The sequence below is a fragment of the Oryctolagus cuniculus genome, chromosome 10 (genome assembly GCF_051225735.1).
Source record: "Oryctolagus cuniculus isolate XC-2025 breed Fujian yellow rabbit chromosome 10, ASM5122573v1, whole genome shotgun sequence".
Classification (NCBI taxonomy): Eukaryota; Metazoa; Chordata; class Mammalia; order Lagomorpha; family Leporidae; genus Oryctolagus; species Oryctolagus cuniculus.
The window spans coordinates 30,641,078-30,668,531 of NC_142876.1; the positions used below are offsets into that span (position 1 = coordinate 30,641,078).

The window sequence follows — 27,454 nt, forward strand, 5'->3', positions numbered from 1 at the left end:
AATGCATTTGGATGCAAGGTTGCTATTATAAATAACAAAATTAAAAGCAAACATACCTCAGTCATCATTGATTCATATATCAGACATAGACAGTAAAATAAATATCCCTATTAAAATAATTATCAGGATAAAATGCTAAAAAACCATAATCCATTTTTGTCAGTCTTCAAATTGAGTCTAAATTTTTAATAAATAACATGCATCCTCCTTATCTTGAGCTATTTTTTTAATGAATACAGAAATAACAATGCTGAGATTTAAAAATAGGAAGAGGAAAAGAGCAAAAACCACAGACTTATTGAACTTTTTTAGGCTCCAACTTGTGATAACTTTTTTGTTGCCACATACCTGATATTTTTATTGCATGATGAAAGATTTTAGTGAGTTTGGATAGTTACTGATTCCTCAATCAGCAAGTGTTTTCATTATTTACAGACCATTTGGATATTGTGAATATCATTTCAGTTAGCCAGGACCCTGGGGTTATAATGAGAAAGAATTCAGACTATGTGAAGTTCTACACGACAAATGACCCAGTTCTTTCAGTGAACAGATGGCTTTCATTATTTAGTTTTAAAAGAGGTACTTGTTGGATGGGCATTTGGCCTGGTGGTTCAAACCCCCATGCCCTGCACTGGAATGCCTGGGTTTGAGTCCTGGCTATGACTTCCAATTCCAGCTTCCTGCTAATGTAGACTGGGGGAGGCAGCCGTGATGGCTCAGCTCAAGTAGTTGGGTCCCTATGATCCATTTGGAAGATCCAGACTGAGTCCCAGGCTCCCAGCTTCAAACTGGCACAGCCCTGGTCACTGGGGACATTTGGGAAGAGAAACAAGCAGATGGGCGCTCTCTCTGTGTCTGTGTCTTTCTGTCTGTCTGTCTCTCTGTTTCTGTGACTCTTCAATCAATACATAAAAACTTAAAGAAAACAATTAAAAAAGAGGTGGGTGCTGTGGCACAGTTGGTTAGGTTGCAGCTTGGGATGCCAGCAGCCCATAGTGGAATGCTTGTGATCAGGTCCTGCCTCTGCTTTCAATTCAGCTTCCTGCTAACGCAGGAAGGGAGGCAGCAGATGGCGACTCAAATGCTTGCTTCCTGAATAACAGGGCCTGATAGGGTGACTAACGTCAATGCATGAAACCATATCAAGTGGCCAGGAGTTCCGCTCCAAGCAGCAAGCTCCAATTTTAAATTATTTTTATTTATTTGAAAGGCAGAGAGACAGACACACAGAGAACTACCATCTGGTTCACTCCCTAAATGCCCACAGTGGTCAGTGCTGGACCAGGGCCAAAGCTGAGAGCTGGGAAAATAATCCCAGGTTCCCACAGAGATGGCGAGAATCAAACAACTTGATTTCCAGGCTCTGCACTGGCAAGAAGCTAGTCAGCAGCTGAAGCCAGGAAGGGGGCCCAGGCATTCCGATATGAGATGCAAGCCTCCCAACCACCAGGCTTAATGCATGTTCCAAGTTCTAATTTTAAACAGATCACAGCCAGCAAAACTTTTCCAAGCTGCTAAAATGCAGAATATGCATTTTACCCAGTTTTCTGTTTGTTTAGAAACTGTGGGGAGCAACTGGGAGCAACTCGGACTAGACTAAGTTACTGGAATTAAGACTTATTCTATGCATCTGCTCTCCCACAATATGGCGCTGGGAGAGGAGGAAACAGCTTCTACACAGCTGCCTCCAGTTCAGCCAATAAACTGTAGGACCTGCTCCTGATTGGAGGAGAGCAGCGTACTCGGCGTATGGGTAGCAGAGTTGGGATTGGTGGAAGAGGACTATAAAGGAGGAGAGAGACAACATGCACCAGGAACACCTGAGGAACATCTGAGCAGCCCCCGAGAGAGCCGGCCGGCGGTGTGCCGCTCCCCCGCGGAAGTGGGGAAAGTGGCAGGGGGAACCGCCCTTCCACGGAGGTGGAAGGGACGGTAGCCAACCCGGGAAGAACCAGCAGCAAACCCGGGAAGGGCCGAGCAGACAAAAGAACAGCGCAGGGTCCTGTGTCGTTCCTCCACGAAGACGGGGAGCGACAGAAACTATTTGTTGTTTGTCACTGTAACAAATACATTATAACAACATCTCTAGGCCACTGGATTTCTTTGGAAGTAAAGACATCAGACATCAGAAGAGCAATGTTTTTAAAACACATCATCTACTGTTACCAGCTTAGGTTACCAGCCTGAATTTTTGCAAAGCAATGAACCCGATATCGTGGTCCTAGTACTTGTACACTGTCATATTTTAAGCTGCTTTTGCTAGATGTAGAGATTTTTGGAGCTCCAGGGGCCTCAGAGGTGATAATCACCTAATTTTATAGGGGAAGTAAGAGAGGCGCAGAGAGGTTAACCTGATTGTTTTGACAATAAAATAATTGGATCATGTACATTGTAACCCAGTGGCAGCACGAGGGGGCACCTGTGGGTCCCCACCTCCACTCCCACTATGCCATAATCTCCGGTTGTCCCCCCTTAATTCTCCTCCCCCAGAAAGCAATCTGTAAAAACTGTGATTCAAAAAAACCCTTCCGGCCAAGTTCCCCTTGGTGCCTTCTTCCCACCCAGCCCGGCACACAAATCTCTCCATGTGCAGGATTAACCTTCCTCCACTCATGTTGACCGAATGCTTGTGGAATTCCATATTTCATCTGCTGATACCTTGCCCCCCTAATCAGGAGGCACAGTCTTTGGAAGACAGTTAGGATTAGATGGAAGACTCGAGAGTGAAACCCTCATGAATAAAATTGGTGACCTTATAAGGGTCCCAAGAGAGTTTGCTTCCCCTCTCTCCACCTCGGGAGGATACCACGAGAAGTCGGCGATCCACAGCCTGGAAAACAGCCCTTGCCAGAGCAGACATTCTGATCTCAGATTTTCCGGCTCCAGAATGTAAAAATTAAGCTTCTGCTGTTGGGTTTAGTGTTATTATTATTATTATTGGAGAGACAGACATACACACACACATACACACACACACACACACACACAGAGTGATATTGAACTTCCATCCTCTGGTTCATTTCCTAAATGTCCATAACAGCCTGGGTTCAGATGGAACCAGAACTAGGAGCCAGGAACTCAATCCAGGTGCTTGGCAAGTTATCTGCTGTTTTCCAGGGTCTGCACTGGCAGGAAGCTAGAATTGGGTGCCAAAGCTGGGAATAAAACCCAAGCTTGAATTTGTACAGAGGTGACTGAGCATTTTAAAGGGAGAATGGAGGAGTAGGGACGGGGAAGAGCAAGGGCTCCTTAGAGCGAGGGAAGTGAAAAATGACAAGTGTAATTGCAATGAGGCCTGTGTCTTCTGGCAAGCAATTATCAAAGTCAAGATTCTATCCTCTCATAGAGACAGAGGCCCTGGTTCCCCAATGCTTTTAAAGGAATGGTTGCCGGCGCCGCGGCTCACTAGGCTAATCCTCCACCTAGCGGCGCCGGCACACCGGGTTCTAGTCCCGGGTGGGGCGCCGGATTCTGTCCCGGTTGCCCCTCTTCCAGGCCAGCCCTCTGCTGTGGCCAGGGAGTGCAGTGGAGGATGGCCCAGGTGCTTGGGCCCTGCACCCCATGGGAGACCAGGAAAAGCACCTGGCTCCTGCCATCGGATCAGCGCGGTGCGCCGGCCGCGGCGGCCATTGGAGGGTGAACCAACGGCAAAGGAAGACCTTTCTCTCTGTCTCTCTCTCTCACTGTCCACTCTGCCTGTCAAAAAAAAAAAAAAAAAAAAAAAAAAAAAAAAAAGGAATGGTTTTCAGGTCTCTGAGAAAGACACCTGTGAATTGTAGGAGACACATTTACACTCAAAGGGACAGAGGAAGGATTCCCAATAGTAAGTCCTTGTGTCACTGGGCTTCTCATTTCTACAACGATCTACCTAAGACGAGCTACGTAGGAAGGAAGGAGATTTATTTTGTCCATGGTTTGGGAGGTTCATACTCTTGAGGTCAGATGGCCCCATCGGTGTGATGAGGCTGGAGAATGACAATGGCAGAGTTTGTGCAGAGGAAGTCACATGGCGAGCTGGGAGCAGGGGAGAACTCGGGCTTATCTAACCAGCCCTCTTGAGGGCATGGCCCCTATGATCTAAGGACCTCCTGCTAGGCCCATCTCCCAAACACCTTTTCTGGATTCAATTTCCACCCTCTTAGTATCATTAACTGATGACTTTGGAGATTAAATGTGTTCAGGAGTTTGGGAGGCAAATCTTCAAACCATACCAGCCCTTTGTAGTAAGCGCTCTAAGAAAGGGAGATGAAGGTCTAGCTTCAGGTCTTGGTTAAAACAAACAAACATTTTATTTTACTTCCTTGTGTTCGTTCTAATTCTTGAAAATACGGGGTGTATTCCGAAGCTGAGGTCCTCTCCATACCCACCAGCTACTTTACAAGGGCTGAACTGGTGCTGCGTTAAGAAGCCAGGTGGACACGCCCTGCAGACGCGAGCGTGGGCGGTCCTTAGTCAGAGTGGGTGGAGCTTCCCAGAGAACGCGTTTTGGGCCCCGCCGGCTCCCGTAGGAGAGCGCACCGCAGAGCGCCGCCACGTCCGCTGTGGCTTCGGTAGGGAGTTAGCTGTGGGCAGCTCTGGGCACAATGGCCTTCACTTTGTACTCCCTGATGCAGGCGGCCCTGCTGTGCGTCAATGCCATTGCCGTGCTACACGAGGAGCGCTTCCTCAAAAACAGTGAGTGAGGCCGGGACGAGCTGAGGGGCAGCGGCGGCGCCCTGGGCGCGCGACCGGAGCCGGGCCGCGTCAGGAGGCGACCGGGGCCGGGACGAATGAGTGGCCGGGGGCTCAGCCCGGGTGAGGGGGCGGCTCGTTGCGGGGCGAGCCGCGTCGCTTTGATCTCTCCGAGGTTCGCGCTCCGTTGAGGGGTGCGGGGTCCTGTGGCCGGGGTCGGGGTACGGACCTGAGCCGGGGATGCCCTGGCTGCTGTCAGTTTAGGTCGGTAGTTCAGCCGCATCTCCTTGCGGTGGCTTTTAGCCGGCGAAAAGTTGGGGTCCGAGGCTGGAGTTAGAGTTGGGGTTGAGGAGGGGGCGTGGCTCATCTTAGAGCAGAGGGAGTTACCAGACGGGAGGGCGGTGGGCTGCGGGGCTCGAGGGAGAAGAGGCAGGGCAACGTGGTGGAGTTATCAGGACCTAGAGCCCCATGTTCCAAGAAAAGTGTGTTCATTACGGCTCTTGAGCGCGCGCAGTGTGCTAAGGACTGTGCTAGGATCTAGGAATGCGAAGATGAAGATACAGGTATGGCTGCCGGGACCTCACAGGGCAGCGGTCTGCACGCCACCCTGGGCCGGCGGCCGCTCCTTGTGGGAGGCAGACGTGAGACAGGCTAGTGAGTGCGAGCGTGATGGAACTCATTTGTCTTAGGAGCTGCAGTCGCAGTGGCTACCCTGCCCTTCGGGTGGAATGCAGTCTAAGTAAAAGCTGACCAGGGAAAAGGTATGCGGATACCGCATGATGAGATCCCTTCTTGTGAACTTGGAAGAAGTGTGTCTAAGCTGGAATTTGATGCGAGTGTACATTAGCTGGTTGCAGGCTTGGGAGAGTGCGTGAACTCGGAGGCAGGCGAAGACAGCTTCAGCAGGGCTTGGGTTATTTGGAAGATTCTTCCAGCATTAGTACGGAGGCAACCTGGGAGGGAGAGAAGTTCCAACTAAGGTCCTTAGAGGCTGGTGGGTGTCTTAGTAACTGATAGTTGTGTGGTGATTGTCAGGCGCAGGGTCTGCTTTGTGTGTATCGGCTTGTGTAACCTTCACAGCACACCCGTGAGACAGTTTGTGTTTTCATGCCCACTTTTCAGATGAGGACCCTGAAGCACAAAAATGTAGGTAAATGTTCTAGGCCCACACAGGTAGAAAGTGGTGGGACTGGCACACCCATTTCAGGAAAGTTAGTCGTGAGTTCATTGCTTGTAGTTAAGAAAGTGTTCCTTTCTACCGTTTATAAGTGAAAATTCAATTTGTGAACAGACTTCCAAAGTACTTTATCTGAGATAAAAAAAAAAAAAACTTGAACTGTGCTTCTGTTGTTTTTCTAATGTAACAAAATAGAGTATATTTGATGAGCATGAAAAATGTTCTGTAAGTTTGAAAAATAAGTCATTTTAAGTTTTCATGATGCTCGATTAACGAGTCTTACAAATAACAAAGCTGAAGTGGTGGAGCTAGGTTTCAGACGAAGGCAGTTTGATTCCAGAGTCAGCTCTGTGGCACTGTGCTAAAAGGAAAAGCAGAAGTGATCATGTTATGGGTTGAATTGTGCTCCCGAAAAAGGTACATTGAAATCTTAACCCTTGGTATGTTGAATGAGACCTCATTTGGAAGGAACACCTTTGCAGTTGTAATCAAGTTGTGATAGTGGATTGGGCTGGGCACTAGCTCCAATGAATGGTGTCATTGTTAGGAGAGAGAGATACCAGGAAGCAGACCCTGTGACAACAGAGGTAGTGATGGAACCATAAGCCAAGGAACACCAAGAATTTCCAGCAACCACCAGATGTTAGTAGAGAGGCGTAAATAAGATTATTCCTCAGAGCCCCCAGAAGGCACCAACCCTACTGACAGCTTGATGTTTTGGATTTCCGACTTTCAAAACCATGAGAAAGGAGATTTCTGTTGTGTCTGTGGTGCTTTTTATGGCAGCCCCAGGAAACTAACGCAAATCAGAAGATTTTAAAGGTAAAAAAGGCAAGAACTGGGGCTGGCGCTGTGGTGTAGTGGGCTAAGCCTCTCCACCTGTGGTGCTGGAATTCCATTTGGGTGCTGGTTAAAGTCCCAGCTGCTCTCTGCTATGGCCTAAGAAAGCAGTAGAAGATGGTCCAAGTCCCTGGGCCCCTGCAACCCACATGGGAGACCTGGAAGAAGCTTCTTTCTCCTGGCTTTGAAGCAGCTCAGCTCCAGCCATTGTGGCCATCTGGGGGGTGAACCAACAGATGGAAGACCTCTCTGTCTCTTCTCTCTCTGTTGGACATTGGGAATGAGAAGGAGAAGACAAAAATTGAAGATCTCTTTTCAGTTCTATGGCTTAAACTACTAAGTCCTTTGGCTGCTTTGGAGAGTATTGGAGGAAAATTGGGGTGGTGGTAGTGGATAATGAGGAGATAGTGAAATAAGTTTGGAATATGTTGAGGCTGAGATTTCTGTGAGACATGCAAATGAACATGTGGTCTAATCAGTTGAATCCAAGTCCATAGCCCACAAACCAGGGTGGAAACTGAACTTTGAGTTTGTCAAACTCTGATAATAAACGAAGCCATTTGAGCAAATCGAATTGCTCAAAGAATGTGCCATGGAATATCTGAGAATCTACTTCATTATTTAATGTTTAGGTCAAGGTTGAAGAGCTGACAAAATTGATACAATGAGCAAAACAGAAAGCTAAGAAAACTTAAGAGGTTTTGTTACCGGAGAAGCTAGGGTTCTTGTCTTTGTGCAAGAAAGAATTCAGGTGTGAGACAGAGAGTAGTGGAAAGCAAAATAGCAAGGTTCATTAGGGTAGGGACATCCGTAAGAACGGATGGGCATCTCTCCAGACAGGACCTGAGAGAGCGAGCCCAGGCGCTCAGACTGGGGGGGAGCGAGGTTACATGGTTGAGTGGAGAGAGTACACCTGGGCAGGCCGGCGGGCGGCTCAGCAGAGAGGCAGAGGGATGAGCGCGCAGCCCGGTTGAGGCTGGGGTTTTTAAGGGAGTCTGTTTACTTACCTCCCCCTCTCCTGCAGGACAAAGGATGGGGAGTCCTGGCAGAAGGGTTTGTTGGATGAAAATTAGCAGATTCCTCCCCAGATTTGCTGGTGCCCTGGCAGAGTAGGGGGGCTTCCCTTAGGGCATGTCTGAGACGGTTTTAATTCCCCATGTTATCAGGTAACCCCTTTGGTGCTGAGGAGAGAGAATTCTCCTGGGAGCTTTCTTTGGGGGAAGGGCTGGGACCATCTGGGAGGTTATCAGGGTCTGGGCAGGACTTTGAAGTGCAGGATGCTGGGCTTCTAGGGCTTCCCCAGTGGGTGCTGGTTTTCAGGCCTTTCTCATACACACATAGGCTCAATTTCTTACTTCCTACCTAACAGTTTCACTCAGGTCAAAGAGTGAAGAAGGGATAGTATAACAATGAAAGGTTGCAGAGAAGCCGGGCAAGTTAAGAACTGTAAGAGGTCCTAAGGAATTGGGATAACTAGCCGGCGCCGCGGCTCACTAGGCTAATCCTCCGCCTAGCGGCGCCGGCACACCGGGTTCTAGTCCCGGTTGGGGCGCCGGATTCTGTCCCGGTTGCCCCTCTTCCAGGCCAGCCCTCTGCTGTGGCCAGGGAGTGCAGTGGAGGATGGCCCAAGTGCTTGGGCCCTGCACCCCATGGGAGACCAGGAAAAGCACCTGGCTCCTGGCTCCTGCCATCGGATCAGCGCGGTGCGCCGGCCGCAGCGCGCTGGCCGCGGCGGCCATTGGAGGGTGAACCAACGGCAAAGGAAGACCTTTCTCTCTGTCTCTCTCTCTCTCTCACTGTCCACTCTGCCTGTCAAAAAAAAAAAAAAAAAAAAAGATAAAGATAATTAGATTCTCGGTGGTTTTACAAGAGCAGTGGGTAAAACCCAGGTTAGAATAGGTTTGAGGCTGGCGCCGCGGCTCACTAGGCTAATCCTCCGCCTTGCAGCGCCAGCACACCGGGTTCTAGTCCCGGTTGGGGTGTCGGATTCTGTCCCGGTTGCCCCTCTTCCAGGCCAGCTCTCTGCTGTGGCCCAGGAGTGCAGTGGAGGATGGCCCAAGTGCTTGGGCTCTGCACCCCATGGGAGACCAGGAGAAGCTCCTGGCTTTGGATCAGCGCAGTGCGCCGGCTGCAGTGGCCGTTGCGGGGGTGAACAAATGGGAAAAAAAAAAGAAGACCTTTCTCTCTGTCTCTCTCTCTCATTGTCCACTCTGCCTGTCAAAAAAAAAAAAAAAGTTTGAGAAGACAAAGGAAAGTGATAAAATGGAAACAACAAGGTGATCCAGTATTATTAAATTGGAGGGGGAAAAATGTTAGGTAGGAAGTTAGATATGAGCTTATGTGTGTGTGTGACAGGCCTAAAAAGAAGTCTATGTCATCCCAATAATATTTCAGGGGCAGCCTGGTATTTGGGTATTTGCATCTTGCCCTGCCCCCTTCTACCTCATAACCTGCCTGGTGCCCCCCTCCCTTCTGCCTGACAAATCTTCCACAGTCTCCCAGATGCAGCCCAGGATCTGCAGTTCAAACACCCTGATCCTGATCCCTGTTCTCCAGGGGGTCCTGCTCCCCTTTAAACCCAGGATGGCACCAGCTAGGCTTCCACCTGTCTGATACCTTCAAGGGAAAACTCAGATAGGAGCTTCTTAAGACTTACATCTGTAAAATCTTTTGTTTCAGGAGGAAATGTGTGAAGACAGAGACCCATATCCTTAAAACCACACCACCACCCCCCCCCCCCCCCCCCGCCTCAGCTGGACTGCGCGCTCAGCCCTCTGCCTCTTTGCCGAGCCACCCGCCTGCCTGCCCACCCAGGTGTACTCTCCACTCAACCATGTAACCTCCCCCCCAAGTCCGAGCGACTGGGCTCTCTCTCAGTTCCTGTCTGGAGAGGTGCCCATCCATTCTTACGGATGTCCCTACCCTAATGAACTTTGCTACTTTTTACTTCCCACTACTCTGTCTCACGCCTGAATTCTTTCTTGCACGAAGACAAGAACCCTGCCATTCACCGATAACAAAAAGAGAAGGAGAAGGTACAGGGATGTGTTTAGTGGTGATGGTTTTGCTGTTAGATAGGAAAGGCTTGAGATGTCTCAATGACAGTGAAACTAGCCAGGTCTCTTCAGTAAGTCAGGGCCATGAAGTAGAGGGGTCTGGTGCTGTGGTGTAGCAGGTAAAGCTACCACCTGCAGTGCCAGCATCTCATTTGGGTGCCAGTTCAAGTCCCAGCTGCTCAACTTCTGATCTAGCTCTCTGCTATGCCTGGGAAAGCAGAAGATGGCCAAGTCCTTGGGGCCCTGCTCCGACTTGGGAAACCCAGAAACAGCTCCTGGCTCCTGGCTTTGGATCAGCACAGCTCTGGCCATTGTGTCCATCTGGAGAGTGAAGCAGCAGATGGAAGACCTTCCTCTGCCTCTGCGTCACTGTAACTCTGTCTTTCAAATAAATAAATAAATATGAAAAAAAAAAAAAAAAGGTGAGCAAGGGGTAACCAGTGAGGCAGGCATGCAAAATATAAGAATGAATGAGAAAGATATTTATATGCAGTGTATGGATTTTGATTGAATCCTGGCTCAAAAATATCGACCATAAAAAACATTTTGGAACATTTGATGAAAATTGAACAGGGACTAGGTAACTAGATGATATCAAGGACTCACTGTAAAAATTTTTTATTGTTATAATGGTATTATAGAGGGAAATATACTTAGTTTTCAAAGATGCATACTGAAATACTTAGTAGTGGAAATCATAGCATCAGTTTTTTAAAAATATCTAAGTAGCGAGAGGCCCACGGTGGCACAGCAGGTTAAGTTGCCTAGCCGTAATGCCAGACTCCCATATGGGTGCTGGTTCAAGCCCTGGTTCTTCCACTTCTGATCCAGCTCCCTGCTAATGAGCCTGGGAAAGCAGCTGAAGATGGCCCAAGTCCTTTGGCCCCTTCGTGCATGGGAGACCCAGAAGAAACTCCTGGCTCCTGGCTTCAGCCTGACCCAGCCCTAGCTGTTGGGGCCATCTGGGTCGTGCAGCAGCAGATGGAAAATTCTCTGTCTCCTCTCTCCCTCTGTAACTCTGCCTTTCAAATAAATAAATCTTTAAAAAAAAAAAAATCTGAGTGGAAGAAAGATGAACTATATGTGTATAACAAAAAGTTAATAAATTCAATGATAGCTGTGTTTTAAAGACTTCTTAAAGGTAAAAAATAATTGCTAATGGAAAGAATCTAGAAGTGAGAGAAATAAAAGAGGCGAGTGAGAGGACTGGTTGTTTAAGGATTCTGCGGTAGGAAGGGATGGATGAAATCTGAGGCACAGATGGAAGAGGTGGCCTTAACTAAAAAGTGGGATGTTTTCTTCATTAAAAAAGAAAGGCTAGCTGGCAGGGGAGGAAGGCTCCTAAGGTTGGGTGGCAGAAAGCTGTTCTTCAGTGCTTACAACAAATGAGCTGATCACTGTGAACCAGGGGAAGGATACAGGAGGAACAGAGCACAAGGTCTCTATTCTCAGATAGCTTAGCAGTCTAACAGAAGAACACACGTTTACAGTAATCATACACATTGCTCATTGAGTCTGAGAGAATGTTTTAAAGGAAAAGAACAAGCCAGGAGGAAGTAACCTGGGGATTAAGGGCAGTGTGATCTCTTTAGGAATAGAAGCAGAGTGAGTCCTGAAATTTGAGTAGGAATTTAAGGCTTAAGGTACCTTGAACACTTCCAAGTGGAGCTTTCAGTTAGGCACTTGAATAGACAGGTGTGGTGTTCAGAAGGATGTCTAGAAGACACTTACGTGTGAAGATTTTCAGTACTGGATGGTAATTTTTTAAAAAAGATTTATTTATTTATTTGAAAGTCAGAGTTACACAGAGAGGAGAGGCAGAGGGAGAGAGAGGTCTTCCATCCGCTGGATCACTCCCCAGTTGGCCACAACCAGCAGAGCTGCACTGATCCAAAGCCAGGAGCCAGGAGCTTCTTCTAGTTCTCCCACATGGGTGCAGGGACCCAGGTACTTGGGCCATCTTCTGCTGCTTTCCCAGGCCATAGCAGAGAGCTGGATAAGAAGTGGAGCAGCCAGGATTCAAACAAGCACCCATATGGGATGCCGGAACTGTAGGCGGCGGCCTTACCCGCTATGCCACAGCTCTGGCCCCGTGGCTGGTAACTCTTTTTTTTTTTTTTTTTTTAAGATTTTATTTATTTATTTATTTGAGAGGTAGAGTTACAGACAGTGATAGAGACAGAGAGAAAGGTCTTCCATCCATTGGTTCACTCCCCAGATGGCCGCAATGACTGGAGTTGCGCTGATCCGAAGCCAGGAGCCAGGTGCCTCTTCCCAGTCTTCCACGTGGGTGCAGGGGCCCAAGGACTTGGGCCATCTTCCACTGCTTTCCCAGGCCATAGCTGAGAGCTAGGTTGGAAGAGGAGCAGCCAGGACTAGAACCAGCGCCCATATGAGATGCTGGCACTATAGGCGGAGGATTAACCTACTGCGTCATGGCACCGGCCCCTGGCTGATAATTTTTTTTTTTTTGACAGGCAGAGTGGACAGTGAGAGAGAGAGAGAGACAGAGAGCAAGGTCTTCCTTTTGCCGTTGGTTCACCCCCCCAATGGCCGCTGTGGCCGGCGGACCGCGCTGATCTGAAGCCAGGAGCCAGGTGCTTATCCTGGTCTCCCATGCGGGTGCAGGGCCCAAGCACCTGGGCCATCCTCCACTGCACTCCCAGGCCACAGCAGAGAGCTGGCCTGGAAGAGGAGCAACCAGGACAGAATCCAGCGCCCCAACCCGGACTAGAACCCCGGGTGCTGGCGCCGCAGGCAGAGGATTAGCCTATTGAACCACGGCACTGGCCGATAATTGTTTTTAAATTGGAATCAAGGCTATCTCATAGAGAAGTTCAAGGGTAGTCCTGAAATTACTCATCCCTGCTGAGGTTCTTGATTCCAAGAAACAAAAATTGATTCTGACTAAATAGAATTACTCAAAGATTTCCTATTTGTTTGATTTTTGCAAGTAAATAATGGAACAGACTAAAGAATCTATGGATGCTTAATTTATGCTAACAGTGACACAGCAGAGAAGGCTAGAAAGGATAACCCTTGCCTAGGTATCACACTAAACACAAAAGCTGGTCCAAGAGCATTGCAGATCTAAATAGGAAAGGCAAAATAAAGCTTTTAGAAGAAAACAAACCTTTCCTTAAGGGCTACCTTAGAAATATTTTAAGTTTTGGGGGCCAAGAGGCAAAACCAAGGCTGTTAGGTAGTTACTTACATAACCATTTAAATATGTGGCTAAAGCATTCTTAATGGAGAGCACTTACCTAATGGGCGCACAAGGATCTCCATAGATCCCCTTCCAGTGGACAACTCTAATTTGTGATTGTTATTAAAATGCAGCATTTAAAGCTTCTGAGAACTCTAGTAAAAGTATATACAAATGGTTCTCCAGGCTCTTGACTTTGGCCTGACCTCACCCTGGCTGTTGTGACCATTTTGAGAGTGAACCAGCAGAGGGAAGAACTCTCTTTGTCAAATCACCCTGCTTTTCAAATATTTTATAAAACATAGTTACTAAAGAAAGCAAAAAAGAAAAAAACTCATAGTTACTATACAACTCAATGATTCTACTCCTACCTGCACCAGGAGGGATGAAAATAGATGTTCTCACAAAAGAACATGTTTGTAGCAGCTTTATTCAGAATAGCCAAAAATGGAAACAACCCAGATGTCCAATAACTGATGCATGTAAAACTGAAGCATAGTACTGTGCAATACTATTTGGCAATTAAAAGTAAGTACTGATACATGCTGCAGCTAGATGCGCCTTGAAATCATGGCGCTCAATGAAAGAAGCTAGTCATGAAGGAGCACAAATCATATGCTATTGTTTCTGTGAAATGTCTACGGCAGGTGATTCTATAGAGACAGAAAGTTGGTTAGTGATTGTGTGGTGCTGAGGATCTGATGGGATACGAAGTGGTTGCTAATGCGTATGGGCTTTCTGTGAGGTGATAAAAATATTCTAAAATTGAGTGTGGTGATAGTCGTACAACTCTGTGAATACACTTAAAACCCCTGGAACTATGTACTTTAAATGTATGAGCTGAATGGTAGGTGAATTAAATCTGAATAAAGCTGGTTTTCTTTTAAAATCACATTCTTATGTCATAGACCATTAAAGTTTTTTTAATGCTGCTTCTGGTTTGGGACTGTGAGTTTTCTCCAGGAGTAATCACTTTGTTCAGTTTAGTATTTCAGAAATGGACACTTCAGTTGCTCAGTAAGCTGGTTCATAGCTTTGTTTCACCCCGTTTCCTGAGTTGTCTTCTTAACTTTAATACACTTCCAATTTCCAAGAAGAAGTACTGCGAGTCTTGTAGTAGCACAGAATCACCTTAAAGAATAAGTAGAAAGGCATAGTATTTAGTATTGAGCAGAAAACATTTGTACATTCAGTTATTTGAGTGACCTCCCCTGCATATTTAGGTACTCCCAGAGTAATTGCATTTTATATAGTGCTGTGGCGGGTGAGGGACAGAGAGAGAGACACACACACCCTGGCCAGCCTTATCCTTTATATCATCCATGGCCTAATTAGAGGAGTCCTAAAGTTTTATTGTCTATTTTTTTTTTTTTTAAGATTTATGTATTTATTTGAAAGTCAGAGTTACACAGAGAGAGAAGGAGAGGCAGAGAGAGAGGTCTTCCATCCACTGGATCACTCTCCAGTTGGCCACAATGGCCGGAGCTGTGCCAATCTGAAGCCAGGAGCCAGGAGCTTCCTCCAGGTCTTCCATGCGGATGTAGGTGCTCAAGGACTTGGGCCATCTTCTACTGCTTTCCCAGGCCACAGCAGAGAGCTGGATCAGAAATGGAGCAGCCAAGATTTGAACCGGACCCGTATGGGATGCTGGCACTGCAGGCAGTGACTACCTGCTACACCACAGTGCTGGCTCCTTTTTCTTTTTAAGATGTATTTATTTTCATTGAAAGTCAGAGTTACAAAGAGAGAGAGGAGCTCTTTCATTGCTGGTTCACTCCCCAGATGGCTGCACCAGCTAGGACTGGGCCAGGCCAAAGCCAGGAGTTTCTGGGTCTCCCATGTGAGTGGCAGGGCCCAAACCCTTGGGCCATCCTCTGCTGTGTTTTTCAGACCATTAGCAGGGAGCTGGATCTGAAGTGGAGCAGCAGAGACAGAAACTGGTGCCCTTATGGGATCCTTGTGTTGCAGGCATTGGCTTTATTGGCTATGCCACAATACTGGCTTCTTTTGCTCTCTCTTTCTCTCTCTCTCTACTAAACAGGGTTTTGCAGTTACTCTTTGATTTTTTTGTTTGTTTGTTTCCATTTTTATTTATTTGAGCAGCAGAGAGAAAGAGAGATGGGGAGACCTCACCATGGCAGACTTCCTCACTGGGGAGGCTTTGCTGATGCTGTCTCTCTGCTTCAGTGGCCTTGACTTACCCTCTTGCTTGGGCTGACTCAGCTCATCCTTTAGAGCTGCCTCTGACATTTCCCTCTCCCCCAGACGTATCCATCTTCAAGGGTCATAGCACCACTGACAGTTCCTTTCTGCCTCTTCTAGTAAACTGAGGAAGAGTAGGATGTTCCTATCTTTACAGTTCTAGCAATCAAAAAATGTGTCTAACTGAATAACTTTACCATCATCATAGTTCTGAAATTCTTGATTTGAGGGCTATGTGTCTAGCTAGATGTTGATTAAGCCTGGATGGACTTGCAATTTTGTGATTTTTTTGTTGTTGTTGTTGTTTAGTTCTTTTGAAACCTGGGAGCAGAGCATGCTTGGTGTTTGCAATTAGTAACTTTTTCTATTTAACTTCATTACTGAAAAGCCACTGCTGGCTAGTCTGGTAATTTTTCTCTGGTAGGTACTATAGCTGTGAAAGTGACAAAAAAGCTGCAGAATCAAATCTTTCTCTTAAAAAAAAAAAAAAGAAAGAAAATCCCCTTAAAACTCTGGCATGTTCCTAAGAAAAACAATGGAGACTCCCTCTGCAGCAATTGAAGGGGAAATGATTAGTTATCATAAAAGATAATCCTTGGCACCTGGTCTTTTACTTCTCATGTTGTATTTATCTAGAATATCTAGACAAATGATTTACTCCCTTCACCCAAAATTCTGTTCTCTTTTTCATTCTGCTGGCATAAGAAGAGAGATAGGCAACAATTAACTGAGAAATTACCATTTGTTTTAATTATTTCAATGCTGATGCTTAAATTACAGTAATTTCAATATTACAAGAGTTTTATCCCATTTGGGTGAAGAGCAGTTTAATGTTAAAAATGTATTTTTTCTGGGAGTCAACTCCTTTCATCATGTCAAAATATAGTTTTAAACATATTTTTGGAACTGGTTGGACAGAAAAGTTACTGAAAATTATGGCTTCTATTAAAAAAAAGAGAGAATTATGGTTTCTATTAAAAGTGAATGTATGATCCATGTAGTACTTAAAACAAATTCTTTTTACCATCTGAGAAATTGTGGCTGTGTGTGGAAAAGATCAATAATTTTAGTAATGATAAATTTTTAAAAAGCAGGTAAAGAAAATGAAAACACCACTACCATTTAATGGTTGTTCTGAAACACAGTTTTAAATATTCCACACAACTTGTGTCAGAAGTTCATGATTTTAGCAGATCTGCCCCAACCTTTGGGATGTCCTGGCTCTCTGCCTAGGCCTCCTTTCTCCAGCGGATAAGCTTCTGGGCAGCCTTTCTTTTTCATTTTCATTTGTATCAAAATAGTATGTGTGTGTGGTTTTCAAAGGCAGAAGGAAAGACGGAAGCCTCTTATCCTGTTTCGTCTAACCCTGAGCCCCACTTCTCATACACAGCTATTTTTAACTCTTCCAAGTCTCGAGTCTGACTTACCTACTCTTTTTTTTTTTTTTTTTTTCAATTTCTTTGAGAGGTAGAGTTAGAGACAGAGAGGTCTTCCATCCGCTGGTTCACTCCCCAAATGTCCTCAATAGCCAGGAGCCAGAAGCTTCCTCCGGATCTCTCACAGGTGCAGGGGCCCAAGCAGTTGGGCCATCTTCTGCTGCTTTCCATAGCAGAGAGCTGGATCAGAAGCGGAGCAGCTGGGGCTAGAACCGGCACCCATGAGGGATCCCGGCACTGCAGGCAGAGGCTTAGCCTACTACACCACAGCACCAGGCCCTGATTTAACTACTCTTGAAGGTATAATAGTCTATTTTTTATTTATTTATTTTTTTTGTTACTCTAACACAATACCTGACGCAGGCTGCTTTATAAAGAAAAGTTTATTTGCTCATGGTTCAGGAAGTACAAGTTTGTGGGGCTGCATCACCTGATGGCCTTTTTTTGGTAGATTTCCAAGGCAGCTCAGGTGTCACAAGAAAAGGGGGTACACACGTGTGTTTGTGTGATCTCTCTTTATTACAACCAGGATTCAGTTAGGGTGAGGGTTTTATCCTAATGACTTTATCGAATCCTAATCATTTTCCGAAGACTCCACTTCTAAACATCATAGTTAGATTTAAGTTTTCACCTTCTTGATACCTCACAGAAAGGATTACATTAAACACATGAAGCCTTGGGGGAACTCAAACCACAGCAGAAGGGTTTAGCACAATTATCCCCCCAGTAGCACTCTCATACTTGTGACGCTTGCATGACCACACGTACACATGTGCCCTTCCTGCCCCACCTTTCTTCAGCTGGTTGAGTGTATCCGTTTTCCCTGTTTGCGGTCACTGTGAATATCACTCACTGCTGAACCATAGAAAAATGATGACTTTTATTCTTCTAGTTGAATTGTGGTTTAGGCACGGAGTTCTAGATTGGAACTAATTTTTCTTCAGAGTTTTGAAGGCATCATTCCATTTTTCATCTCCGATATTGCTATTAAGACACCTAATGCCATTTTGTTTTCTGGTTCTTTGTAGGTAAGCTAACTTGTCTGAAACTTCAGGGTTGTTTTTTTTATCTTGAAAGTTTCTAAAATTTTACAATAAGGTACCCAAAAGGAGGATCTTTTTTTATTTGTTGGGCTGTGTTCTGATTGGATTCTTTGGGCAAAAGGTTCATGTCCTTCAGTTATGAAATGTTTTCCCTTAATGTTTATTTGATATTTTCTTCTTATTTTTTTTCTTCTCTCTTTTTGAAACTTTGGCTATTTTGATACATTGATGCTTTGATTTTCTTGCTTTTTTCTTTAATTTTGCTTTGTCTGCTAAGCTTCCTCAACACTTTCAATGCTTGATTTTTTTTTTTTTTTTTTTTTTTTGGACAGGCAGAGTGGACAGTGAGAGAGAGAGACAGAGAGAAAGGTCTTCCTTTTGCCGTTGGTTCACCCTCCAATGGCCGCCGCGGCCGGCGCGCTGCGGCCGGCGCACCGCGCTGATCCGATGGCAGGAGCCAGGAGCCAGGTGCTTTTCCTGGTCTCCCATGGGGTGCAGGGCCCAAGCACCTGGGCCATCCTCCACTGCACTCCGTGGCCACAGCAGAGAGCTGGCCTGGAAGAGGGGCAACCGGGACAGAATCCGGCGCCCCAACCGGGACTAGAACCCGGTGTGCCGGCGCCGCTAGGCGGAGGATTAGCCTATTGAGCCGCGGCGCCGGCCTCAATGCTTGATTTTTAAAAATGTTTTATCCTAATAATGAGCTCCATCTTGGTCCTTGTAGGTTCCTTTTCTTGGTATCCTATTTTTGTTTCATAGCTACAGTAGCTCTTCCTATGGATTTTTAAAAAATATCTTATTTATTTATTTATTTGAAAAGCAGAGTTACAGAGAGGCAGAGGCAGAGAGAGAAAGAGAGAGAGAATCTTCCATCTGCTGGTTCACTCCCCAGATGGCTGCAATGGCCAGAGCTGCACTGATCCCAAGTCAGGAGCTTGGAGCCTCCTCTGAATCTCCCTCGTGGGTGGAGGGGCCCAAGCATTTGGGCCATCTTCTACTGCTTTTTAGGCCATAGCAGAGAGCTAGATCAGAAGTGCAGCAGCCAGGGCTTGAACCGGTGCCCATATGGGATGCCGGCCCTGCAGGCAGCGGCTTTACCTGCTATGCCACAGCGCCGGCCCCCTTCCTGTGTATTTTTTAAAGAAATGCTTTCTTCTTCCATTGTGTCTTTTTCCAAGTCTTTCTGTTTTTTGAACCTACCATTCCTTGTAAAAAATTGTTCCCTCTGCACTGTCAATTCATAGCGAAGCATAAGGCACTGAAAGGCTCCTAGGAAGCTCTGTGTGTGTGTTTGGGGCTTGTTTACTGGTGGCACTTACTGGAAGGTGAATAAAGTTGGCTGTGTCATTGAGGTGGACTCCCAGGAAGCTGGCTAAGTTGCAGCATAAAACATGGTAACTTCTGATGGGGAGAAAGAGAACCATCTTCCCATCAGTGTAGTCCAGACAAGGGGGAAGCTTTTTTTTTTTTTTTTTTTTTTTGACAGGCAGAGTGGACAGTGAGAGAGAGAGACAGAGAGAGCAAGGTCTTCCTTTTGCCGTTCGTTGGTTCACCCTCCAATGGCCTACCTGGAGCACTGCAGACGGCACATCACGCTGATCCGAAGCCAGGAGCCAGGTGCTTCTCCTGGTCTCCCATGCGGGTGCAGGGCCCAAGCACTTGGGCCATCCTCCACTGCCTTCCCGGGCCATAGCAGAGAGCTGGCCTGGAAGAGGGGCAACCAGGACAGAATCCGGCGCCCCAACTGGGACTAGAACCTGGTGTGCCGGCGCCGCAAGGCGGAGGATTAGCCTATTAAGCTGCGGCGCCAGCCAGGGGACGCTCTTACACCCAGTCGAGTCGTAGTTAGTCCTGATTGCCATCCCCATGGCTCACACTGGCTTTTTGAGGTTTCTCTCACCTTTCCCAGGATTCTCAATGATTCGCCTCAGTTTTTTAATTTTGTGCTCTCTATTGGGTTCACATTTCAGCTTTCTCTGCTAAATCAATTACTCTTCCATTTTGTTGTTTACTGTGCATATTTTGATTGGCTTCTTTGCCTGAAGACTTCTCTTATTTTTCCTTTATTGTCATTTTTAGTAGGTTTCCTGAGAAAGCAAAGAGAAAAGTTATATCCTTCATGGTTAATCAGAACAAGGCTGCTTTCTTATTGTGCGTAGCAGTCATATTAAGTTTATGTAAGTGATACTATAAACTAGTTAGAAGATTATTCCACTTGTGCTTTGCCATATAAATTTTCCTGTAGCAGTTTCGATGACACAACTGATGGTGGTCATTTTGTATGTTGTGGCCAGAAACTAACATGAAATCATTTTAACAGTGCTGTAAGTACTGTATCTTTGAACTTAGATTACAAAGAGGACTGTCATACAGTGGGAAATACTGACTGAGCTGCCTGGAAGAGTGAGACAGATGTGTGAAGGAAGGAAGTTAGATGAAGACTTGCGATACAGTAAAAGCAAATGTTGGAGAAGCAACATAAGTGTGTTTGCTTGCCAGAGAGAGGGGCCAGGAGAGCAGTGGATCCGTAAGTAGGAGAGCGCTGTCGCTGAGGCAAGATGCAGCATGTGCTGTGCCCTTGATTCCGTGGTGCACATTACTTCACGTCTTAACATTTCTGAAATTGTCCTTAGTGTGAGTAGACATATATACTTAATATAATTCATGTGTTTTAAAAATGAAGACATAGTTTTTGGAAGTCTTATCTGTGATCCTACAATGTACCTTAGCTTACCTTATCCTAGATTAACTCAGTCTACTGTAATTCATTTTAATTCCACAAATATTTGCTAAGCTCTTGCCGTGGGGTGGGGAGTAGGCAAGAGTAGAAAGGTGAAGAATGATGAAAAAATTGAAGTCCTTGTGCTCTGGGATCTTATGATATGATAGACACACTTGGAAATAACTGACCCAGGAGAACAAAGTCACCATAATCTGTGGATTTTTCGAGGAGCAAAGAGATTTCTGCAGGATTATTATGACATGTAGGAGAGAATTAGGAAAGGCCTGATGTTGAAGTCAGATCTAGATTAGAAGCTGCCTTTAGGGCCAGCGCTGTGGCGTGGCGGGTAAAGCCGCTGCCTGCAGTGCCAGCATCCCATATGGGTGCTGGTTTGAGTTACAGCTGCTTTACTTCCTATCCAGCTCTCTGCTATTACCTAGGAAAGCAGTGGAAGATGGCCCAAGTCCTTGGGCCCCTGCACCCACATGGGAGACCCAGAAGAAGCACCTGGCTCCTGGTTTTAGATCGGCCCAGCTCCAGCCACTTAGGGAGTAAGCCATTCGATGGAAGACCTCTTTTGCTCTCTTTGCCTCTGCCCCTCTGTAACTCCGCCTTTCAAAAAAATGAATAAATCTTTTTTAAAAAAGAAGAGTAAGACACAGCTGCCTTTAACATGCCCAGCTGTTAATGACTGAGCTGCCAGGAATGCCAGCGTAGTTGTCCGTCTTTGTTCATGGGGGCCTGGTTCTAGGACTCTTGCAGATATCAAAATCCGTGGATGTGCAAGTTTCATACATAAAGTGACATACTATTTTCATATAGCCTCCCATGTACTTTATATCATCTCTGACCTGTAAAACATAATGCATTGTATGTAAATTGTTGTTATACTGTATTGTTTAGGGAGTAATGACAGGAATGAAAATCTGTACATCTTTTTCCCCTAATAGTCTCCATTTGTGATTGGTTGAATCCATGGATGCTGAACCCATGGATGTAGAGAGCCAACTGTACTTGTGGTTGGATATAAGGCAGGAATGTAAGGAGTTTGGAGTTTACTGGGAAAATCTCCCCAAAGACAGTAAGGGCTGTGGGAGTAACAGGTGTGATGGTGGGTTTACATAAGCTTACAAAAGAGTGACACTTCTGTGGTCTGCAGGGCTCTCAGCAGAACCTGAGCCAGGCCTTGCAGGAGTCATAAAACATCAGCTCTGTTGTGAACTTGACTTTTAACTTAGTTGTATTCCACAGCATATGTAAGTGACACAGAAACAAGCACCAGTATTTAGCCTTTATGTCAACCAAATAAAAGTTGACTAAGCAAAGTGAAATCTTATTTCCTGATATTTGGTTCTTTCTTGTGTAAAACAAAGACTTGTTCTTTGTCTTCAGGGTTAGCATTTCAGGAGTTAATTCAGCCCGTAGTCATATGAGATAGTGACAAGTGGACCTGAAATGAGGACAAGAGAAGGATAGACTGCAGAAGTGAGGACATGTAAGTCTTTAGAAGAATGTATAAGGCAATTTAAAAACACATAAAGATAAATAATGATTAATGATATGATAGGAAAATAACCTGAAAGGTCAAAGACACATTTACAGGGAATAAGGGAGGTGGCGGGCTGAATTCCTCACCTCGATGCTGAGACGAGATCCTGGTGAATGGGCAAAGGGCTGTGTCCTGCTGGCGGCTGGCGTGTGTCCTGAAGCCCTACCAAGCTGTGTGCGAGAATTTCTCCAAGTCATGCGGACAGCGATTCACACCACGGTTTCATACGTTGGGTTTTATGAATTCTTCACTGAGCTAATTCATTATTCAGCTTGACAGTATGCTTTGGTTTCCAACTCTGACCTGAGAAATTCTGTATTTGGTGCTTTAGGAAAGGAGTAAAAGCCGAAAGGGTTATCATAGCAGTCATCCACACTGAATTAAATGTGATGGAATAATTCAGACTGTAGTGTTTTTTTTTGTTTGTTTGTTTTTTGTTTTTTGTTAAACATCAAGGTGTAAATGAAATGAAATTAAGTTGTTCCTGGTATCATGTAAAAAAAAATTAAAATACTTAATATCATTGAATTTTTCCTACACATATGACTATATTTTATGTCGTAACACAGGCTCAGACTAATCTTTTAAAAGATGATTAAAGAGGGAGCAGGACAAGTACATAATAAATTTTAACGCAGCTAATCATCTTCATATTATTCAGTTGGCTGGGGAACAGACCAGGGAATTGGCGGATTCGGAGAGGAGCCAGGAATTAAATCTCAGCTAATGAACCTTGTTCGATCTGTAAGAACCGTGATGAGAGGTAAGAAGAAAACCTTGTAGAGCCCTCTTAAGTTTTAATTTTGTGGTTCAATCTAAGTAGCAAAGCTTCTGAGTGTTAATACCATCAACTGCCCTTTTTGTAGTGGGAATTTTTTTCTCTTTAACTTGGCTTTACTGCTTGGATATTGGTTTATTTCTGTTTGCCTCTTGTTTCTTGCTAAGCCATTGATGCAGTGGAGTGCTCAGTGGGGTGATCTGTTTGTTACCTGTCACAGCTGAAAGAGAATAAGAAGCCTTTTGGAAACTTTGTTGCTTCCAAGGTGCAAAGTCATCTTTCAACATAAAATAAATGTCCCATAGCTGTCATTATATTGGAAAATATTTTCAAGCAATTCAAGAAAGAAGAGTCCAAGAACCTTTCATTTAAACATTAAAATCAGGGCCTCTTCTGTTAGCTACTTTAATGAGAATTTTGGATATAGTGTTAAATGAATTCATTTTGCACTGTATTTCTAATCTCATGTGTCACTGGCAGCCCTGTGGGTCTCCCTCTGCCTTAGCCAGTGTGCTTCTGTGTTCCCAGAGTTGCACCAATGCTCTCCACAGAAGTTTGACCTGCATCTAGATGGGCCAACATGATCTTATTCCCAGTCACACAAGCCCCTTTCAAAAAAAAAAAAAAAAAGACTATTTGAAAGAGTTACAAAGTAGGGGTGGAGATCTTCCATTATAGGTTCACTTCCCAGATGGCCACAACCTCCAAGGCTGGGTGGGCAAGGCCGAAGCCAGGAGCCAGGAGCTTCATCTGGGTCTCCTACATGGGTAGCAGAGACCCAAGCACTTGGGCCATCTTTTGCTGCTTTCCCCAGATCATTGGCAGGGAGTTGGATCTGAAGTAGAGCAGCAGGGATATGAACTGGTATCCATATGGGGTGCCAGCCTCGCAGGCGGTGGCTTTACTCACTACGCCACAATGCTGACCCCCAGCCCTTTTTTTTTTTTTTTTTAAAGATTAATTTATTTGTTGGGGCTGGCGCCGCGGCTCACTAGGCTAATCCTCCGCCTTGCGGCGCCAGCACACCAGGTTCTAGTCCCAGTTGGGGCGCCGGATTCTGTCCCGGTTGCCCCTCTTCCAGGCCAGCTCTCTGCTGTGGCCAGGGAGTGCAGTGGAGGATGGCCCAAGTACTTGGGCCCTGCACCCCATGGGAGACCAGGATAAGTACCTGGCTCCTGCCATTGGATCAGCGTGGTGCGCCGGCTGCAGCGCGCCGGCCATGGTGGCCATTGGAGGGTGAACCAACGGCAAAGGAAGACCTTTCTCTCTGTCTCTCTCTCTCACTGTCCACTCTGCCTGTCAAAAAAAAAAAATAATAATAAGATTAATTTATTTGTTGGAAAGGTAGAGTTACAGAGACAGGCAGAAATCTTCCACCTGCTGGTTCACTCCCCAAATGGGCGCAATGGCTGGATCTGGACTGATCCAAAGCCAGGAGCCAGGAACTTCATTCAGGTCTTGCACATGGATACAGGGACCCAAGCACTTGGGCCATCTTCCGCTGCTTTCCCAGGTACAGTAGCAGGGAGCTGGATTGGCATTGGGACTCAAACTGGTACCATATGGGATGGCAGTGCTGCAGACAGTGGCTTTACCTGCTATGCCACAGCACTGGCTCCCGGCCCCCTAGCCCTTTTTAAAACAAGCTTTGGGCTTTATGATCCAGAGCATCTTTGAATAGTCCTCTGTTATCACTATTTGCAACATGAGTATATTGTTCACTATTTTCATCCTTCCTGAATGATAGGAACTACTGCTTAATGTTTTTGTCCTTCCTCACCATCACCTTCCACCCCAGAATTTTTCTTTATAGTAACAAACTTTTTCTTTTCTTTGCAGTGCCATTAATAATAGTAAACTCAATTGCAATTGTATTACTTCTGTTATTCGGGTGAACATCAGTGGGAGAAATGGAGACTCAGAAGAAGAGATGCCAGCAGAAGTTACTACTTCAGATTGGAATATTCATAGCTCCGCAGGCCGACCTTGCACTTGACAAAAATGTAAAGCTGACAATAAAACCAGAGTTTTATTTATCTGATTTTTTTTAATGTTGCATTTGTAGTTTCATTATAAAAAGATCAGATCATCAGAGGCTGTAATTCTACAGAATTGGAATACATTTGATTGCTGACTATTAATAGTTCATGCCATGGCAAAGATTGTTAAAAGGGTACAGAACTATCGCTTCTGTTTTTTTTTTTAATACTTTTCTATCTCTCACTTCTCAGGGATGAATTTTTTTCCAAAGTTTTGATCCTTATGAGTTAGCTATGATGTGAGAGTGATTATCTCCCTAGATAAAATTTAAAGGATTTTCTAAAAACTATTACATATAAAGTGGTAAACAGGTGACTTGGATAACTTTAAACTGTTTGGTTAAGTACTTTATCTGTATATGTCTGTTGTGAATAGTTCAGACTTATAGGCACTATGAAGAGCAATGCTCTCTGATTGTGTAAAGTCAGTCACATGATGCTGGTATTGTTCTTTTCTTGCATTTGTTATTTTATTAATTGGTCTCCATGATGAGTCCAGACCAATATCTGGATATTTTCATTGGTAGAAAAATCTTCGTAGAAAAGTCTGTGCCCTTTTTGCAATGATGATGTGTTTTTTAAAATATGCATAAATATCAGCCCATAAGAGCAATCCTACATTCTCATAATTGGACTATACTGTATAAGATTGTATTGTGATCCATTTCTATTTATTGTGAACCATTTATCTCCCCAAAATTATCATGTTTCCATTTCTTAGTAAAGTAGCTCATTAAAGGGTGTCACTGTTGTTTTTTCAGTCTGTGAGAACTAGATAAGTTGTTTATTTTTTTGTGTTTTTAGAGGTTTGTTCACCCCATAAGACAGTTTTGTATGTGGAAAGGTTAAACTATGTAAATGGTTTTTGTGAAAATTACCAGTTAATATTTTAAATGACTGGAATGGCATCTTTGTTTATAGAACATTTGTAAATAAAGTTGAATTTCCATGGCAATCATTTGTTTTTTGTACCTTAGTGTAAACCTGTTGATATTAACTGCATTCATTTCCATTTTGTGTGTAACACTCTTACATATGCTCTGAATGTAAAATTGCCAAGTACAGATTTAATGAAAGTAAACATTCACATTTTTTTCTCCAGTGAATTAACTAAATTGGTGACATAAGTCAAAAGGAATCATGGGTAACTTTTTAAAAAAAAACTTGAGAGATAAAAAGAGAGATGGAGCTCTGGAGTTCCCAAACACTGGTTGACACCCTAAATGCCTGCAATGTCTAGGACTGGGCCAGCCCAAAGCTGGGAGCCAGGAACTCAATCCAGCTGTCTCCCACACAGGTGGCAGAAGTTCCATTATTTGAGTTGTCACTGCTGCCTCCCAGGGTCTGCATTAGCAGGAACCCCGTCAGGAGCTGGAGCTGAGTATTGAAGCCAGGTAACTGGTAGGTGCTGACACCAGCTCCAGGCAGTCCAGGGGCCCCAAGGTGTGAGAGGTGTCGCCGCTTGAAGAAATGAGAGACACACTCACAGCAAGGCTGATGGCAGGGCTCTGGGCATGGCTCTGGCTCTTGAGCACCAGACTTTATTTTTATATCATAAGTTAAATAATGATTCTTTTTTTCTCATAACAAGTCTGTTGCCCATTTTTTTAAATTATAATTTCTTTGATTTTCAAGGGCATATTCAGAGCATGGGTTACAATCATAGACAGGTGTGAGATAATGGGCTGCCCACACAAGCCAAGGCCTGGAGTGCTGCTGAACTATGTAGAAACTGGCTACACAAGCTAGAATAGTACCTTCCTAATCTAATCTTTACTGGAAGCCCCACCAAGATCAAAGCAGACCCTTTTTAAAATGTATCCCCTCTTTGCAGTTCTTTCTGTAACTCTAATTTCTTTATTGTACTTATTTAAATGTTCATTAGATCTGTTCCAGTTTTGACATCCTAACCATTGTAGTATTTGTAGCATACATTGAATTAAAGCTTTAATAACATTTATCTTTATTCTAGTGGGAAGTATATAACAGGGAGCCTGTTACCTTTTAATTCTTTTCCACAAACAGCTCAACCTTGTATAAAGCATTAAACCCCTTCTACACTAACATTCTGCTTAATTAAAATTTTACAAAGCGATGGACATTTTGGGGATAGTGAGACTAAGTGTTCTTCCCTAAAATTAGGAAGCCAGCAATCATTAGCAGGACCACCAGGAAGCTCCGGCTTTCTTATGCAGAGTGTAGTTCCCAACAAACCTAAAACCACCAAGAGGACCGCAGCTGTCCTTCTCATGCCTTGCTGAGACAGACCTTCTGCTGTGACCTTGTCAGCCAGCTGAAGTTGCCTTGGCCTCGTCAGGTAGGCCAAATAATGTATCCCATAAATAACTTTTAGTCCATACTTGTTATTTCTAAAACTGTGGAGCAGGTATTGAATACCTGTTGGCTCTGCCTGAGTTGCAGGTGGAAGATATTTGGACTGTGGGCTTGCAGGTGGACCAAGGAGATGCACTGTGAATTCTTAGTTGATTACTTGGCTCATTTGAATAACTGACACAGTTGGTACTTGGAAGCAGTGTTCTTTTGGTCTTTTGAGCAGTTGATGAATGATTCTGATTTTGAGCCACTGAACAGATTCAAAGTAGTTTAATTGAGGGCATTCCCATTTCTCCACATGCCATAAGTCTAATATAGAATTTTTAAAACAAAAGAGACCTGGATCTGATGCTCTTTTTCATATAAGACATAACATACAGCTTCATGTTATTTAGTGTG

At 44.9% G+C, this 27,454-nt stretch overlaps 1 protein-coding gene across 1 annotated transcript; it reads left to right on the forward strand.

The window, feature by feature from the left end:
* The first annotated feature begins 4,513 nt into the window (after positions 1 to 4,513).
* On the forward strand, positions 4,514 to 25,676 carry IER3IP1 (immediate early response 3 interacting protein 1). The gene is made up of 3 exons (XM_002713519.4): positions 4,514 to 4,677; positions 22,566 to 22,667; positions 24,522 to 25,676. Exons 1-3 carry the CDS (start codon positions 4,587 to 4,589, stop codon positions 24,575 to 24,577), a joined length of 249 nt encoding a protein of 82 aa, XP_002713565.1. The 5' UTR covers positions 4,514 to 4,586; the 3' UTR covers positions 24,578 to 25,676.
* Positions 25,677 to 27,454: the final 1,778 nt, after the last annotated feature.

Bases quoted from the DNA above. Each gene is read 5' to 3' on its own strand.
- IER3IP1 (XM_002713519.4), top strand. From the start codon at position 4,587: ATGGCCTTCACTTTGTACTCCCTGATGCAGGCGGCCCTGCTGTGCGTC. The intron at 4,678-22,565 runs GTGAGTGAGGCC...CATATTATTCAG, and splicing joins GGAGCGCTTCCTCAAAAACA to TTGGCTGGGGAACAGACCAG. The intron at 22,668-24,521 runs GTAAGAAGAAAA...TTTTCTTTGCAG, and splicing joins TGTAAGAACCGTGATGAGAG to TGCCATTAATAATAGTAAAC.